General features: G+C 42.0%; 1 protein-coding gene and 1 long non-coding RNA gene across 2 annotated transcripts in view; one reads left to right on the forward strand and one right to left on the reverse strand.

Annotated features, from left to right (window-relative positions):
• Nucleotides 1-10,057, reverse strand: part of vwa8 (von Willebrand factor A domain containing 8) — a 329,616-nt gene extending 319,559 nt beyond the window's left edge. Inside the window, exons 1-2 of the mRNA XM_080204136.1 lie at nt 9,854-10,057; nt 8,564-8,641 (exon numbers count right to left, since the gene is read on the reverse strand). Of these exons, the coding sequence (XP_080060262.1) occupies nt 8,564-8,641; nt 9,854-9,995 (220 nt within the window). The 5' untranslated portion in view covers nt 9,996-10,057. The remainder of the gene's footprint in view (nt 1-8,563; nt 8,642-9,853) is intronic.
• Nucleotides 10,058-10,186: 129 nt separating this feature from the next.
• LOC145353400 (uncharacterized) lies at nt 10,187-14,993 on the forward strand. The gene is made up of 3 exons (XR_013888694.1): nt 10,187-10,325; nt 13,189-13,257; nt 14,276-14,993. It is a non-coding gene; the product is annotated as an uncharacterized LOC145353400 (long non-coding RNA).
• Nucleotides 14,994-18,344: the final 3,351 nt, after the last annotated feature.

Genomic DNA, 18,344 nt, shown 5'->3' on the forward strand with positions numbered 1-18,344 from the left:
TCCAGCCTGCCGGCCCCCTGATTACTGTCCTACCCGGCCCCCTCCCCCTCCAATCGCTGCCTACTGGCTCCCCTCCAATTCCAACCCCGGGGCAGTCTCAACCGCCAGCTCCCTATGACCTACCCTGGTCTTCCCTCCCCCGTCCCCACATGACCAGCCCCGACCCACCCTCCCCCATGGCCAGCCCCAACACAGCTTCCCCCCGATGGCCAGGTCCAATCCCATTGCAGAGTGCGCATTTGCACTCAATTTCTCAATTTGGTGCCTATCAAGGCTTAATTAATCGTCGGTAACAGACAACTTGGGGAAACAACCTTGAGATAACGCAACAATGGAAGGTATTTGATAAGTTCTGTAATAAATATGTAAGAATACATATTCTTGTGATATTTACAGTTATATTTTTGAATGAGCAAAACTGCCTCTAATATATGCACAGTGGGCAAGTCTATCTATTATACAGTTCTAGATTCCCCAGCCAATGGAAACAACCTCTCAGTCAAATCACTTGAGGATCTTCTGTATATCACTAAGATCACCTCTCATTCTTCTTAATTCCAACAATACAGGCCTAATTTGCTCATAGGACAATCCTCTCCCCCTGGAACGAATCCAGTAGATTTTCACTCCTCCAATGCAAGTACATTCTTCCTTAAATATGGATGCCAAAACTGCACTGTATACCAGATCTGGTCTCACCAAAGACATGTACAATTGTAGCAAGGCTTATTTATTCCTATATTTCAATCCCCTTGCAATAAAGAGCAACATGTCATTTGCTTTCTAATTGTTTGCTAGACCTGCACGCTAACTTTTTGTGTTCCATGTACAAGTGAAATGAAGTCTCCGGGGATCAACAACTGCAAGTTTCATGCATTTTTCTCAGGTTTTGGTACACTCCTTCCACTATTTGAGCATGGCTTCCACCTGGACCTGTCAGAGACATTCAAAATAGTTGGCACCTTCACGGGCGCTTCTTCGCTAGTTTGAGCAGTCTACAGCAAGAGTTTCTCACAAAATTGGAAGGAATGTTGCATCTTTTCAGGAAGGCTGTGCAGAAGTCCTGAGACATTTCCTCTGCCCTCCTGGTATCTGCTTGCCATGATAGAGCTCAGAGTAAAAAGCTTGTTTTGGACATCTTATATCAGGCACGTGGACAACGTGGCCTGCCCAATGCAGCTGATTAATCATAACCAGTGCCTTGATACTAGAGATATTGGTCTGAGAAGGGACACTTATGTTGGAGTGCCTTTCTTGCCATTCAATTTGCAGCATTTTGCAGAGGCATTGCTGGTGATATTTCATCAAGGATTTAAGGTATCTGCTGTACTATGTCCATGTCATTCTTACCACCAAAGTGAATAACTTCACACTTGCCCACAATATATTCCAACTGCTGTTGAATACTCATTTAACTTGTTTATATTTCTTTGCAGCCAATGGCAAAAAGAACAAATCATGCATTCCCCAACAAAAATACTGATTAAATCAGTATTTATGCAACACGAACAATGTTGCAAGGAACTCGACAAATCACTTTGGACTTTGGTTAAACTTTGGACTTCTAGCTGAAGAGATAAGGAGCGTTTGTTTTCTAAACATAACTCAGCTACCGATGAGGTATGTGTTTATGAAGTTTGTCCACTTGTTATTGAATTGACAGTATTATGACAGAAATCCCATCTCCAAATTGAAAAATGCATGTGGGAGGAAACAGTAAAAATTAAAAGACTGCTTCCCTGGGAGCATGGTGAATGAAATAGCAAAAAAGTTTATGTACAGGGAACTTCCCAGGTCCAGTCTCTATTCACTGCTTAGCAGCCTGATCATTCCAATTCATCCCTCTTTCTGTTCACAATCACAATCCCAACTCACCCCAGTCACAATCAAAATTAAATGAAAAGCTATTTTTCTGTATGCACGAAGCATCCACAATAAGATCGGTAAACTTGTGATACGATAGAGATAAATGGTTTGATCCAATGGCCATTAGCAAACATGGTTACAAGCTGATCAAAACTGAAAAATATGCATTCCAGGATACCCAACATTTTGGAAAGAAAGACAGAATGGCCAAGGAGGAGACATAGTCCGATAATAAAGGTTGACATAAGGACATGAGTGAGAAAGGATCTTGGCTTAGATGATCATCATGCAGAATAAGTATGGAGATTAGGAATGGCAAAAGTCAGAAAAGGCTGCCGGGACTAATTTATAGGCCTCCTAACAGTAATTAGACAGTTGGACACAGCATTAAAGAATAAATTTTTGGAGCACGTAATAAAAGCAATGTAATAATTATTGCAACCTTGAATCTTCATACAGACTGGCAAATCAAGTTGGCAAAGGTGGTCTGACAGGTGAATTTGCAGAATGATACTTTGCTGGAGCAATATGTTGTGGAACAAATAGGATAAAGCTATCTTAAATCTAGTATTGTATAATGAGGTGGGATAGTTAGTTATCTCTTAGTAAAAGATCTGGGAAATAGTGTTCATTATACAATTGAATTCCACGTTAAATTTGAAAGCAACATTCTCTAATCACAAAATAAACTTTAATTTAAACAATTACTAAGCATTCTTTTTGCTCTTAATTGATGCCTTCTCATTACTGACTTAGACAATAATGAAAATAATTTGATTAACCCTAACAACTTTATTATTATGTGATTTTTGCACTCCAAGCTGGTCACTCGCACCATCGAGGTCTTCCATATCTGTTGGGCTCCACATGGGCTGGAGTGTATTACTGACCTTGTCAACCACATTTTGATTTGATGCTTTAAGTTTTCTTTACATTTTGGTTTATTTTGCTTTAGGTGGTGCCCCTTCTATTTAAGAGGCCGTCCTTTTGAGTTCATCCCTCAGTTTGTTTGATTTAGTTTATTTGGTTGGCCAAAAGGATGCCTGGCTGGTCTCCTACGTTCTACTCTCTCTAAACCTGAGTTCACTCAAAACTCTGCTGCTTCCATCCTAAGTGTACTCACAGATCACCCCATACTTGCTGACCTACATTAGCTTCCATTTAAGCAATGCCTCAGTTTTTAAATTCTCATCCTTGTTTCAAATGACTTGAGCCTTCCTATCTCTGTAATCTACTCGAGCCTTAAAGCTATCATTATTGCCACCCCCACTACCATGCCACAATGCTTCACTGATTCTGGCATCTTGAGAATTCCCCATATTAACCACACCAACATTGGTGGTTATGCCCTCAGCTGCAAAGGCTCTAAGCTTTGGAATTCTCTCTCTACCTCTCCTCCTCAAGATCGGCCTCTTTTGGTCATCTGGTTTATTTTCTCAGTGTCAGGTTTTGTTTGAGGCATTTATGTTAAACATGCTAGACTATCACAATCTCCAATTGCATGAAAAACATCTTCATAATTTTGAACACTGATACGAGATCAGGTGAAACTTCTAATTGTTCATGAAAATCAAAAGTTTCTTTGCTCTGCCCTTTTGACTAATGCTGTTCATGTCATCACTTCTGCACATTCTCCTTGGTTTTAACATCCTTCCCATAACAAATCATCCAAAACTGGACACAATAATTTAGTTGCTACCAAAATAATGATTTGTATAGAGTTGGAACTCTTTCTTTTCTTTTGGATTCAATGCCCCTCCTGATGAAATCAAAAATCTCAGATGCTTTCATTTAAACAGTCTAATTAATTTATCTTTCATACTTTAAGGATTGGGTCCCTTAATCCCAAAGTTTCACTTTTCAACCGCTCTTTTACTGCTGTTGACTATATATGTTCAGATGAGAGAGTAAATGGAAGCTAATGTAGAGCAACAAGACAGATAAAAGATGTGAAGCAATACATTTAATAGAATACTGTGATGGAATTGGCAGTAATGAAGCAGGGAGAGATCATATGCAACATCCAGGTCTTGAAGCGGACCTCACTGTTGCTCATAACCGTGGGAGCAGATGGTAGCAGCACTATCTTTAGTGTGCAAAGCAACAGCCTGTCACCAATAAAGCCAACATGTAGAAGCGGAATAAACATTCTGTTAATTGCAGAACAAGGTTAACGGCATATGTGTTGATGAGAGTGAGGAGTGGCTCCAGGGACAGAGCTGGGGATTCCACCATGTAAAATAATTTTGGAGCAGACTGTTTGGACTTCTCCTGGAGGACAGTATTGGAAATATTCACAGGTCCTTACTTGTGCACCCGCTACAAAAACCCACCTGGGGATGGGACAAGAAATAGACCTACGCGACCAGATTCCTGGGAAGAGTGAGAGGGAGAACAAGGTAGTGGTACAGCTGGAAAAGGGAAACCCATAGGCTGGATGTGGGAGCAGACAAACAGCAAATACACAGTCGTTGCCACTATTTCTGTTACTTTGGAGCAATTGAATTACCAGAATTAGCCATAGAGTGCAGAAGGTCATTGCTGATGGTTCTGTTAAAGGTTATTCAGTGGATCCATGCTACCAAAACCAAAGACAGCAGAGCTCAGAAGATTCTGGAGAAGTGCATCATTTTGTTGAAGATTGTACCTGTGGAACCCAGATTGAATGGAGCTCCAACCAGTTAAGTATCAGAAACTTAATCCTTGAAAAGCAGCTGTAATTCTAAACAAGGAAAACTCAAGCTCTGAAGGACTTTGTGCTGAAACTGGTGCGGTATATGCCAAGTGGGCTGACCGAGCTAATTTGAAAGGTTGTTTCTGCGATTTAATTTCTAATTTATCATTTATATTAGCTGTGATTAGCCAGTTGATTCATGTGTAATTTATGATTAAGGAGAAGTCATCAAAGGTGAAAATTATGTCCATTGGTTTTTTTTCATTGGGGTTATTCAGTAAATTTGGTTCTTTGGTTTGTCAATCTCTAAGAGAATCATAACACTACAAATTTGTTTGTGGGGAACAATGTATTTCAGAGAAGAATATAAAATCCTTACCCTCCCAAATTGGGACCTATTTTGCAAGAATAGATACAGGTTCACAAGCCTAGTGGTTATGCAGAGACCCAGAAAAAGAATCCAGAAGATACAAGTTCAAGTGCAAACAGGGTAGTTTCAGAATTTGAACTCAGCTTTTATAAAACTTGCAAAATCAGTAGAAGCAGCCATGAAGCGGTCAGACTATTTTAAACTCCCAACTGATTCATTCAACGTTCTTGAGGAAGCTGCCACCCTTACTGTCTGGCCTATATGTGACACAAGTCCCATGTCAATGTGGTTGACTTTTAACTAACCTTCGAGGTGACCCAACAAGCCATTTAGCTGCACCAAACCATAAGGAAGAGAAGCAAGAATCAGACTGGATTGACAAAGCATCTTATTAGGACATGATAAAGGTACACCCAGTATTTATTTTACCAATGAGCAGGCACTTTAATATTTTCAGCAGTACAGACATTAAATCAGTGGATTATTATCTTGGAATGAAGCTAATGGTCAAAGGCCATTATAGACTAGGCTGAAACTGTGTTCTTGGGGCACTATTACCATAGGGTGTGAGACCATCCAGTCATGAAGGAGAGCAACAAGGACGAACCATAGAGGAAAGAGTTTGAGGATGAATTTGATAAATGAAGCATTTAATCCCCAAAGAAACATCAGGGAGTGGAGTTAGTTTAAAGAGGTACTTAATGGACACAGAAAATGCTTTACTTGCTGGAGCAACAGGATATAAAGGCACCTGATCACAATTGTGAAACAAAAGCTCTCACGCAAATACATAACAACTGTTGGCAAAGTTAGGAGTTAAGTATCACAGACCACTCAAGCAATGGCCTGACAAAAGTCGAGTTCTCAGATTTCCACCTCTGCAAAGGGTGCAGGTTGCAGATTGCAGATCTATGGAAAAATTACACATCCAAGTTGCCTTCCAAGCCACACACTTGGGCATGTATCACAATTACTTAGTCATCACTGGATCAAGCTCATGGATCCCCCTGCCCAGCAACATCGTGGGATCCACCGCACCAAATGGACTGCAGTGGTTCAAGGCAGCAGCTCAGCACAAACTTCTCAAGGGCTAAGAAGAAGGTTTGTATTGTTAGGAGAGAGAGATAGTTTAATTAGTCTATATTTGTAGTGTGTGTGTTTGAAATGAGACATAGCTTAATGTTTAAGTTAATTTATTTTTCTTTATGTGTATGCAAAGAAAGGACTAAAAATTCAGTTTAGCTTCATGTTTAACAAAGATGTCTAGAAGTCTGCAGATTTGGTTTCACTTGTTTGCCTGCATTGTTATGAAGGTTTTATGACATAAAAGCAATTATAGGGTTTAAAAAAACTAACCTGTTGCTCACCAACCAGATGCTCACACCGAAGCACTAGAGTTTCAGTCTGGAACCAGATAATCCAGGGCCAAGAAGCATTCCAGACTGTCAGTACAGGCAGGACATTACAGAGGGACAGAAAACAAGCCCCAGAAACAAAAGCAGAAAGTCCCAGAAACCAGGGAATAAAAAAGAAGAAAGTCCCTGGAAGACTGAAGTCAAAGGGACAAACAACTGGAATCTAAACAAGGTAACATTCACTGAATTAAAGGGGCAGAGAGACAGTTAATGACAGGGCTACAAAGTGCAAACTTCGAGGTGTTGGCAAGCAAGAAGCCAGTCATCAGAGATGAAAAGGTTGATGATGCCCTAGTACAGCCTGTGAAGCAGTGGTGCCCCCATTGGTGTGGCTGGTTATCTGAGAGATTGTATGGAAGCTTGAACGCAGAGGGTGATTCAGGGCAGAAGAATACCGAAAGGAAAGCTTAAAACCCTTAATGTGGATCCTTGGTGAAGGTATCTGAGAGAGAGCTTTGTGTAGAAGAAGATTCCAAAGTGTCTTTTTTGAGACAGGAGTTTTGCAAACCTTTGTATAAAAGCCAGTGTTCCAGTGAGGCCATCTGGGAGGATTTGATGAGAAAGCCACAGAAGCTGTATTGGGTGACAACTGTCACTTGAAAATTACAGCTCAGGAACAGGCCCTTCGACCTTCTAAGGCTGCACCGACCATGCTGCCTGACTGAATTAAAGCCCCCTATCCTTCAGGGACCATATCCCTCTATTCCCATCCTATTCAAGTATTTGTCAAGACACCCCTTGACATTCACTATCGCATCTGCTTCCACTACCTCCCTCAGCAGCGACTCCCAGGCACTCACCACCCTCTGTGTAAAAAAAAAACCTTGCCTCCCTTAAACCTTGCCCCTTAGTAATTGGCTCTTCCACCCCTGGAAAAAGCTTCTATCAACTTTGTCCATGCCCCTCATAATCTTGTATACCTTCTATCAGGTCGCTCCCTCAACCTCCGTCGTTCCAGTAAGAACAAACCAAGTTTCTCCGACCTCTCCTCATAGCTAATGCCCTCTATACCAGGCAACATCCTAATAATTCTTTTCTGTATCCTCTCCAAAGCCTCCACATCTTTCTGGTACTGTGGTGACCAAAACTGAACACTTTATTCCAACTGCGGCCTAACTAAGGATCTATAAAGCTGCAGCATGACTGACCAGTTTTTAAACTCAAAGCTTGGCCGATGAAGGCAAGCATGCCATATGCCTTCTTGACTACCTTCTCCACCTGCATTGCCACTTTCAGTAACCTGTGTACCTGTACACCCAGATCCCTCTGCCTATCAATACTCTTAAAGGTTCTGCCATTTACTAAATATTTCCTACCTGTATTTTTTACCTTCCAAAATGCATTACCTCACATTTGTCCAGATTAAACTCCATCGGCCATCTCTCTGCCCAAAGCTCCAACCGGTATATATCCTGCTGTATCCTCTGATGGCTCTCATCGCTATCCTCAAATCCACCAACCTTTGTGTTGTCTGCAAACTTACTAATCAAACCAGTTACATTTTCCTCCAAATCATTTTTTGTATATTACAAACAGCAAAGGTCCCAGCACTGATCCTTGAGGAACGCCATTTGTTACAGCCCTCCATTCAGAAATGCTACTCTCTGTCTTCTTTGACCGAGCTAGTTCTGTATCCACCTTGCCAGCTCATCTCTGATCCCATGCGACTTCACCTTCTGTACTAGTCTGCTATGAGGGACCTTGTCAAAGGCCTTATTTGGTTTTAGAGTGTGGCGTGCCTGACTACAATTTGGCTATTGGCTTACATGGACTGTGTAATTACCTAGAGCATTTGAGTATAAGTTCAATAGTATAACTTGTGTGTTAATCTTACAAATCTGTATATATCTGTATATAAAGGTATAGCTGGGGAGTATTATAACTGACCTTTTCTTATTTAATAAATGCTTTGTTTTCTAATTAAATTTTCATTGGCAGTCCTGTGACACTGTTCATCCTCATCTTTAAACAAAAAGTAACAGTTAGGATCTATCAAGCTGGATTCCCAAGGATCTGATTTGTCCAGTAATAACATCAGCTGGGATCATGCCAATATTTAATGCTCATTCCAAGTGTACTGAGAACCATGTTTATAAAATCTTTAACAATTAATATTATTACTAATTGAAACCAGTTTTCTGTAAAGCCTTGTCTACTTACACAGTCCCAACCACAGTCACTAGCATACAAAGCAGAAAAATATTTATAATGAAAAGGAAAAATATCAATTTTACTCACTGTGTTTCAAGGGCACCAGTTCAGGGTTTTTAGGGTGTTTCAGCTTAAACTGAACATCTCCAATGGTAATTATGTCACCTACAAATTTGAAAATAGGCAGGGTAAATCTTTACATTTTGAAAAGATTTGCCATTTCAGTTAACTGCATTGTGAATTGAAAAACATCCTCAACCAGTCACAGTAATACAGATACAACGTACAATAGCAAAATGCCACCTTTAAGGTTGCTGTCTTTACGCACTGCAGATGACTTTTCTGAAACCTTCATACTGTCTTAATTTTTTAGCGGATGATTTCCAATGGGTCACAACTGCTTTCAATTATTCATAGGTACCAGTACCAGAATCCAAAACAGCAGCACAACATTTGACAAGCTCAAAATCTAAAACATGCAGGTTAGGTGGATTGGCCATGGCAAGTTGCCCCTTAGCGTCCAGGGATGTGTAGGATAGGTGGATTAGCCATGGTAAATGAGTGGGGTTACGGGGATGTCAGTGAGAGGAGTAAGATGCTCATTCAGAGAGTCAGTGCAAATTTGATGGGCTGAATTGATGCTTCAATTCCTGACATCTGTATTTTCAGCAAACACACATTCAGGGAGAACGTTATTTTTAATTTTATAATTCAAGATCACGTATTGAGTTCATCTTTCCTGATAACCATGTGTCAACTCCTTCTTAAAGTTTATTTATTAATGTCACAAGCAGGCTTGAATTAACACTGCAGTGAAATTACTGAGAAAATTCCTTTCTCACCCTATGGATAAATAAATACTTCACCAAAATAAATGGAGGATGGAATGAGACAGAAAAGATATAGACACTGAAAGGAATTTGTATTTTTTTATACAGTAATCAACATCATTAAGACAGTTCGAAGTATTACACAGGCATAGACACACTTGGGAAGTTGTCAAAGGGATCAGTGTAAGAGCCTTCTTAACTTGCAGCCTCATGTATCAAAGTTTTTCTGAGGGGTGAAATCTCTCTGTGGGCGGGGGAGTCTCTCTGAGGCGGGGGGGGTAGTCTCTGAGGAGTGAGGGGCATATCTCTGAACAGGGTATCAGTGAAAGGGGGGGGGGTCATTGAAGGGAGACCTACGTGAGGGGTGCATCACTGAGAGGGGTATCTCGGGGGGTTGGAGGGGCGATCTATCTCTCTCTCTCTCCGGGAGGAGTGTCTCTGCGGGTTGTCTCGGAGGGGGGGGGGGGGAAGAGGCGGGTGTCTGTGGGATACAGGCTGGGGGTCGCCACCTCGCTCTAAGACACGGACGGGAACGAAGCCGCCGCACCTGCCGCCGTCTCCAGCCGCCTGATCCGGGGGGAGGCCGCGGGCCCGGCTCCGCTCAGCGGCTTCAGCACGATGTTGACGAATCTCCGCAGGGACGCGGCTCCGCCACCGCCTCTCGGCAGCAGCAACAACCGGGACTGCATCCCGGGGAGCCGAGGGTGGTTGAGTGGCGGCCGCTTCGCTCCACTCCCTGCCTCCCGCTGCCGGAATGGGGGAGGGGAGGGGAGGGGGAGATCTGGCTGACGGACCCAGGCAACCGGTCCGTCCCTCAATCAGTTCCGGTGGAGGTGAAAAGGCGGGTTCGCCCCTGCGGCCCGAGGCAGATCCTCTGGACTGTGGAGCCAGGCCTCCACCGTCAGTGAGTTTGGAGAGAGGAAAGCTGTGAGTGTTTGGGGTGAAAGAGGCTTCGTCAGCTCTGAGGAAAGATGAGCGAGGTTTAGGGAGACAGGTGAGGAGGAGAGATATCTGACAGGGTGAGTAAATGACAACCTGATGCAGAGGGAGGTGCGAATGGACAAGAGAGGGTCAGTCAGTGGGACTGAAATAATCATTAGTTGCTGCTGGCTAAGATCCAAACTTGTTGTCCTCAGTATTGGGTCCAGGAGGCTGTAAGTTGCTGCCTCTAGAGCTTATGCTGAGGTTCATTGGAAAACTGCAGGAGGTCATCAACAGCAAGGTGGAGAAATACAATAAGTCTCACAACACCAGGTTAAAGACTAACAGGTTTATTTGGAATCACGAGCATTCAGAGCACTGCCCCTTCATCAGGTATCTTCACTCACCTGAAGAAGGAGCAACGCTCCGAAAACTCGTGATTCCAAATAAACCTGTTGGATTTTAACCTGGTGTTGTGAGACTTCTTAACCCAGTCCAATGCTGGCATCTCCACTTCATGAGAATTATAATTGCAGGCCACCCATCCTGGGGCACCCTTGCAGAATCGACAGTGGTTTTCCACAACGTGGCCGATCACCTAGTCTTCATTTAGTCTCCCCAGCTCAGTAACAACGTCATGTAAAGTTGCAAGAAGTGGACACTAATCGCTGTTTCATAGCAGGAGGGTGTGTTTGAGGCCTCAGAAAGTGAAAGGGCATCTTTGCATCATCTGCACTTGCATAGGAAGAGGCCTTAGGAAAGGGAATGACTGGGGTATTGGCGTGGTTGAGGAGTGGACTTCAGAATGCTGAAAACAGGAGAGGAAGCTATTCGGCAGTGGCATCGTGCTGGAGATGATGGAAATAGCAATGAATGATTCGTTGAGAGTGGGGGGGTAGAAAGAGAGAACCAGAGGTGCCCTACTGTGGTTCTAGGAGAGAGGGGAAGGGATAAACCAGGAGAGGAACAAGGTCATTGTCAGCCACAATGGGAAGGAATGGGGGAAATCCATGGTTGAGAAGAAAAGCATATCAGCAATGCTGGTATGAAGTTTGGATCAACAGAACAGAAAGAATTAGGAGAAACTGGGACAATTGAATCGGACCCTAATAGGAAGCGGAAGACAATATAGTCAACTAATTGTGGGAGTCATGTGCTTATAGTAGACTTTCATTGATAGCGTTTTCGCCAAAACAAAGAGTGTTTTGAAGTCACTGAGGAGATAGTAAAGTTGAGGCTAGAGTCACTAGAGCCACAGTGGGGTCAAGTCTGGGTTACTGAGGGGAAGGAAGGTTGGGTGGAGTCAGACCTGGGGTCACAGGGTGTAGTACAGTCAGGGCTGGGGTTAAAGAGAGTGCAGTAGGGTCAGGGCTTGGGTCACGGTGCCAAAAAGTCAAGGTCATTGAGGTGACAGATTAAGACTAGCATCACAGTGGGATCAGGTGTAGGGGTCACTGAAGGGCAGTGGGGCCAGGGCCAGGGATCACTGAGGGTGCATAGGCTAGGAGCAGTGGTCAGAGAGAGTACAGGAGGGTTTGGGCTGGGGTCACTAAGGATGCATTGGAGATAGGGCTAGGGGTTGCTGAGGGTACTCGGTTTGGGACTGGGGCAACTGAAAATGTAGTGGGGTCAGGCCTGGGGTCACTGGGGCGAGAATTGAGTTTGGCCTGGGGTACTGAAGGGGCAATAATGTTGGGGCTGGAATCACTGAGGAGGCAATAGGGTTGGGGCTGGAGTCATTGAGGGGAACAGTAGGGTTGGGATGTGGAAGGAAATCACGTTCTGCCTTCTTATAGTGAAATTTTGGACAACATTTCCTTTTTTTTTGGAAACATTGCAGCTGTGGTCCAGTTCCCTGAATTTAAATTGTTTGCTTTTTCAAATCAAAATCTGATGAGTTGCTTAATTAGAATTATTCATTTGAATTCCTGTCACGAATGGCTCCTGACCAATGATATGTGTACTACTTAATTCAAATGGCTTCCTGCTCAATATCAAGTCCTCGCAGAAGCACTGTTTCCCCCTCACCCACCCGAGTGGAGACTGAGTAGCTTTGCAAGCATGACTGGCCAGAAATACAAGACCCTTACAATCCAGGAAAAATACAAGATTATCAAATATGTGGAGGAGCACCCTGAAAAGATGAAGAAAGCAGTGGCACAAAAATTTAACATCCCTCCTGCCACCCTCTCGACCTATCTGAAGAACAAGGAGAGAATTGCTGCTGACTCACCAGGAGAACCTTTCAAGCAGGAGAAAGCGAATGCGGACTTCGGCCTGCCCAATATTGAATCAGCTTTGCTGGGCTGGTTCAAGCAGGTCAGAGTGCCTCACCCTACTCCTTCTGATCCCATGCTGCTGGAGAAGGCAAACGAGTTGGCCAAAGAATTTGGCAATGACCCTGTTTCAACATCGTGGGTCAACCACTTCAAAACGTGGTATGCAATTATGGCCAGGTCTGGTGGGGTGAACGAGGATCCTGTGGCGGTAAGGAAGTCAGCGGGGTCGCTTTGTCAGGAGATGCTAAAATTGCTACTGTTGCTGCATTGGGTGTTGATGCTGCCAGGACTAAGAACGAGCAAGAAACCAAAGCCACTGGATATAGTGAGCAAGTTCTGGCAGCCACTCACACCCCCACCTTAGCCATTGCATCTCATTCAGTGCAGTTGCTGTGGAAGTGGCTGGCAATTTTTCTCTGCACTGAATCAAATTGAGACCTTTGTGGAGAAATGTGCAATGGGGAAGATGCAACAATGAAGTGTAGAGAAGTTTACAAAGTAACGTGACTTTGCGTTGTGTCGTTTGTACGGTTTTCACATTTTATTCAAGTGAATTTCAGTCATGGCTTTGATGTTTTCACAGAATTATTACAAAAGAAAGCCATTCTGCACTGGCTGTCTGAATGAGCCAGTGTCAATTTCCTGCCTTCTCCCTGTAACCCTGCACGTTCTTCCTTTTCAGATAATAATCCAATTCCTTCTTGATTGTGTCAGTGGAACCTGTACACTGGGAAAGAAACAAAAACTAAAAGTAACTCAATTTTGCATTGCATCATTTGTACACTTTTCAAGTTTATTCAACTGAATTTCAGTTGCAGTTTTTTTAAATGGTTTGCAGTATTTTGCCATTAATAATCCTTCATTCACTCCACTGGATAAATTAACATTTCTTCAAAAACAAAAATGATAGAATTAAGATGAATATTCTATTTATGTGAATTTATGTCACTGAAATAGACTGTTACCTTGTTTTCAAATGGTTTGTACTGCTCTGGCCCCATCTCTTATGTTTGCATCCTTCTCAAAGTTCCTGCTCTCCATCTCCATCTCCTTGCTCTTCTGCTTTCCCCCAAATGATTTCCCTCCCTTTCAGACCAATTCAAACAGCAGCGCCCTCCCTTTGACATCCATCAGACAGGAGGTATGAGCCCTGCATCATTCCATCTGTACTTTCCTTGACTTTGCATAATTTAGCCTGACACTTTGGTATAATACTATGATGAGGAGTGAGATACTGTCTGATGTGAAAGTCTTGAGGCGCTAAATGTCCTTCTGTTATGTTCCTATGTTGTCATCTGATTTTCATCAGCTACTTTATCAACCCAATGACTTTTAAGCAGCCTTCACATTTCTTGTCCATTAGAGCCTTGTGTCACCCTTTCCCTATTCTGAATTCACATGCAGCAGCCATATACCTTTAAGTAGCCACATCTTGTTAAATGTTTGTTGTAGTCCTTTAAAAGCTTCAGGCGTACCAGACCCAATCCATGCTAGTTAATAAAAGTTAATCCAAAAATTAGGCTTCTGTGCAATTTGCCGCAGTTGGGAAGACCCTATACAAGTCCTATACAACTTGGATGCTTCGACAGACATTGTGAAGATTATATAAAAAATAGGAGCAGTAGGCATTTGGCCTTTCAAGCCTGCTGTACTATTCACTATGTTCATGGCTGATCCTCTATTTCAACATCACACTCCCATGCTCTCCCCATACCCTTTGACAGCCTTACTTACTCAAAATTTTCTATTTCCTTCTTAATTATATTCAGATTCTAAAAGTGGTGTAGATTCATTCCAAATAATTCAAAAGGGAAATGACCCCAATTCCAGCAAGTGGAAAAAAAAGAACTGGCTTTTCAAAAGCACCGTTGACAGGTAATGAAGTACTTTTTGTTGTAATGTCGATAGGTCAGTCTGCACACAGTAAGATCCCACTAACAGCAATAAATTAATGATCAGATTATCTGTGTTTAGTTGTGGCTTGAGATATGAATATTGGCCAGGGAAACTCGACTACTGTTCTTCAAAATAATGACGTGGGATCTTTTGCATCCATTCGAGAGGGCAAAAGACACTTTATTTTCTAGTAAGCAAGTGGATCTCCAGGAATCTGCCTGTTTACCTGTGGGAATTTGAGAGAAATTTGCTGATGATTTATTTTCTGTTAATTGGCCTGTAATTGTTTTCTTTTTTCCTGTCTCAGGAGATTGCATGGCAATGGGGATGACTGAATTAAGCTCACTGGTGTGAACAGGGCAGGCTAGATGAACCAGCTGTTCTTTCCTAATCCTTTTTCAGATGTCTGCTGTCATCTTAGTGATCAGATACATGGCTCTGAGTGCCTCTGCTTTCAGCACAAGGCACAGAGACATATATTTCAATACAAAAATGTGATTTCAGCAATGTGTCCATTTCACTGGGACATGGGCCCATTCTTACACTCTCTTATTGAGCAGAGATGTAACAAAGGTGATTGCTTTCTCCTGACTGTTACCTTGTTTTAAAATTATTTGTATTGTTCTGGCCCCGTCTCTTTCTTATGTTGGCATTCCTGTGCAAGGTTCCTGCCCTCCATCTTCTTGCTCTTCTTTTTCCCAAATTATCTCCCTTGTTATTGGACCTGCTCAGACAGCAGCATCCATCAAACAGGAGGTACAAGTCCTGCACTATTCCATTGCATTCCTATAAACTCAGGCTTTATGTCTCCATACATGGTGAGACCTGACTTGACATAATATAGCCAAACACTTGGCCTCCAAGACCAAGTTCAGGTCAGTAGTCTTTTGAGTTCAGGCAGAGCATTTTTTTTTCTTAAATCAAGAAACGATTACAGATGAACATACCATGTATGTTACTCTGCGGAGGCTGCTGGATAGGAATTCAATTACTGTACCAAGATTACAGTATCACCCCTACGGTTATTTCCTCACTGGATGGGACCTGCCATCATTTTCAGCACAGCATAAAATGATTAGAGGGTTTGACTTGGTTGGTAGATGTAGAGAACATGTTTAATCTGATAGAGGGAGCCCAGAACTAGTGTGTCATTAAAGGCCATTTAGGGGGTGATGTCAGAAAGCATTTCTTCATAGACTTGGTAGTGGAGTTCTGAAACTGTCCCCAAAAAGCTGTTGAGGCTGGGGAAATGAAAATTTCAAAGCTGTGATTGATATGTCCACAATGTTATAATCCAAACTGGATAAAAAGTAATTACAATACCATGATAAATTGAGCCATTGAATTGTGTTTGTGTCTTTTGATGCTTGCCTTAAACTTCCTCATTCATAGCCCTAGTCTGTCTCAGTTGGTTGTGTTCAGCTGAAGATTTCTACCTCAGAACAGCTCCAAGAGTTTTCCATCACATTTGTGCGTTCTAGACATGTGTAGTTTGTAGAATTTCCCAGTCTGCAATCTCTGCGTTAGTGGGATTTGACAAAGGGTCATCTAGACTTGAAACGTTTGCTCTATTCTCTTCCCTTAGATGCTGTCAGACCTGCTGAGATTTTCCAGCATTTTCTGTTTTTGTTGTTGAAGAATAAATGGTTGCATTTCTCCCCCGTCTCTAACCTGCATGGGTTAAAACCTTGCTGAATATAAAATAATGGAATAAATCTGTTGGTGACTCGCAAAACATTATTTTGGACAAAACTGACATTTGTTAAAATGTTTAACTGTTTACACCCACGTGTCAACCGCAGTGATCGTGGTGTTTTTATGAGCACAACAGGAAACCAAAGAGATTCTTTATCATGAATGGATTGATTCAATTTTGAACCATTTTCAAAGCTAAAGCTTTAAGAATGCACAAAAATGAATTTTCAGCATCTTCTAGGTATTTTTGTTTATGAAAATGCATGTTTATTGAATACTTTATAAGACAGTAAATATATTAATGCTGAAGTTTTTATTTCAGCATGATCCAAAAGGGAAAAACACATTTGATTTTCCACCAGAAGCAGAAAGTTCATTTCAAATGCTGATATGCAGGAACAAGATTATTTAACAATGGAGAAAGACTATGGGGAGCATATTGTTATAAAGCGGAAATGGATTCCTCCCTCTGAGAACTAACACCAAAACACCCAAAGGGGAGTACCTCACCCTATAATCTGTAAAAGGTGTGTGTGAAGTGGTGCAACCTGCTCTTCTGTAACTTCTAGTGGTTGAATAAAAATAAATCCCTGACACGCTCTCTAAAATCAACATGTAACAATTTATTTTATCTAACTAACAGTGAGCAAATTAACTAAATAATTAACAAACCAAATAAATTCCTTCTAACTATTAACTATTCCCGAATAAAACAAGATTCAAATGGTATGCTGTTCAAATAAATACAACTCCTACTCATTAACAAAATAAAATTTAGTCACTCTCTAAGTTGTAGTCAGGTTTTGTGTCTTCTGGAATATTTTGGGCCTTCTCTGTCGATTCTTTCTGGAACTTCTTTCATCTTTGGTACCTTTGCCATCTAGATCGTGCTTTCTCTAAGATATAGATGAAGCTTTGAGAGCCAGCAATTCTCTTTCGAGAGACCTGAGAGCTATTGGTTCTGACAGGTGACTGTTGCTCTCCCTTTTTGTCCCACTGCCCCCTTCTTTTATACCACGATGACATATCAATATTTTCCACAATAGGATTGGTTCTAGGTTGTCAAAGCCATCAGATTTAAATTTAATAGGTTTTTTGATATCTAAGTGCCTGATTCAAATTAATTAGCGGCATGCAAAAGTCTGTTGTCTTGGTAAAACTACTATTTGGTCGTTCGATACTAATGTTTCAGTTTGGGTTCTCTATGTACTCGTATTTTAAATCTTTAAGCACAGAAAAAATACCTTAATGGGATCAAAAGAGAAAATGTGGAAGATCTCAGCAGGTCTGGCAGCATCTGTAGGTAGAGGAAAGATCTAAAAGCGAGCTTTGACAAAGATTCATCTGGACTCAATATGTCAGCCCTTTTCTCTCCCTATGGATGCTGCCAGACCTGCTAAGATTTTCCAGAATTTTTTCTTGGTTTCAGATTCCAGTATCCACAGTAATTTGCTTTTATCCACATTAATGGGACCATTCAATGCTTTCCCCCCTGGCCTTTTACAATTTTAGAAGCACCAAATTTTAACTTGCATGCTCTCCCTGAGTCTGTGTGGGTTTTCTCCCATAGTCCAAAGATGTGCAAGTTCGGTGGATTGGCCATGCAAAATTGCCCCTTAGTAGCAGGGCAATTAGCGGGTAAATATGTAGGGTTACAGAGATAAGGCCTGGGTGGGTTTGTTATTTGTGCTGGCCTCAATGGGCCAAATGGCCTCCTTCTGTACTGTCTGGATTCTATAATTCAACCAAAGCATCAATCAACTAAGAAATTACAAACCAAGTCAATCAAATAATAATTGTACTGTTTTTCCTCCTCCCTGTCTATTCATTTTGTGAGCTGAGTCAAGTGAGTGAAACTTTGTATTTTTTAACCTGTGGGGCAAGTGTGTGCTAATAAATAGCATTCCTTATTTTTAAATTCACAAAAATTTTGCTGTTGGAATTATTTTAAATAATTCCATCTGGTCTGAGGGCAAGAAAACACACACTCCTTTGATATAAACTTCCTGATCACAGGAACTATAACTTTTATCTGTGACAATGGTGATTGTGGAATAGATGATCAGCGATGAATGGGGGCAGTGAGGTGGTTCAGAGTCGCACTGAGCAGTCAGTTGCGAATTGGGCAGAAAAGCTGCAGATGCCATTCCTGCACGGAAGATAAAAAGACACTTAAATCAGAGAAACAGCGTCCCTCGGATGAATCTGCCAAAAGTGGGCGCAGAATTTAAAAGAACAGCAGCTGCA

Source organism: Carcharhinus amblyrhynchos, chromosome 15 (genome assembly GCF_965287045.1).
Source record: "Carcharhinus amblyrhynchos chromosome 15, sCarAmb.v2.hapA, whole genome shotgun sequence".
Taxonomy (NCBI): domain Eukaryota; kingdom Metazoa; phylum Chordata; class Chondrichthyes; order Carcharhiniformes; family Carcharhinidae; genus Carcharhinus; species Carcharhinus amblyrhynchos.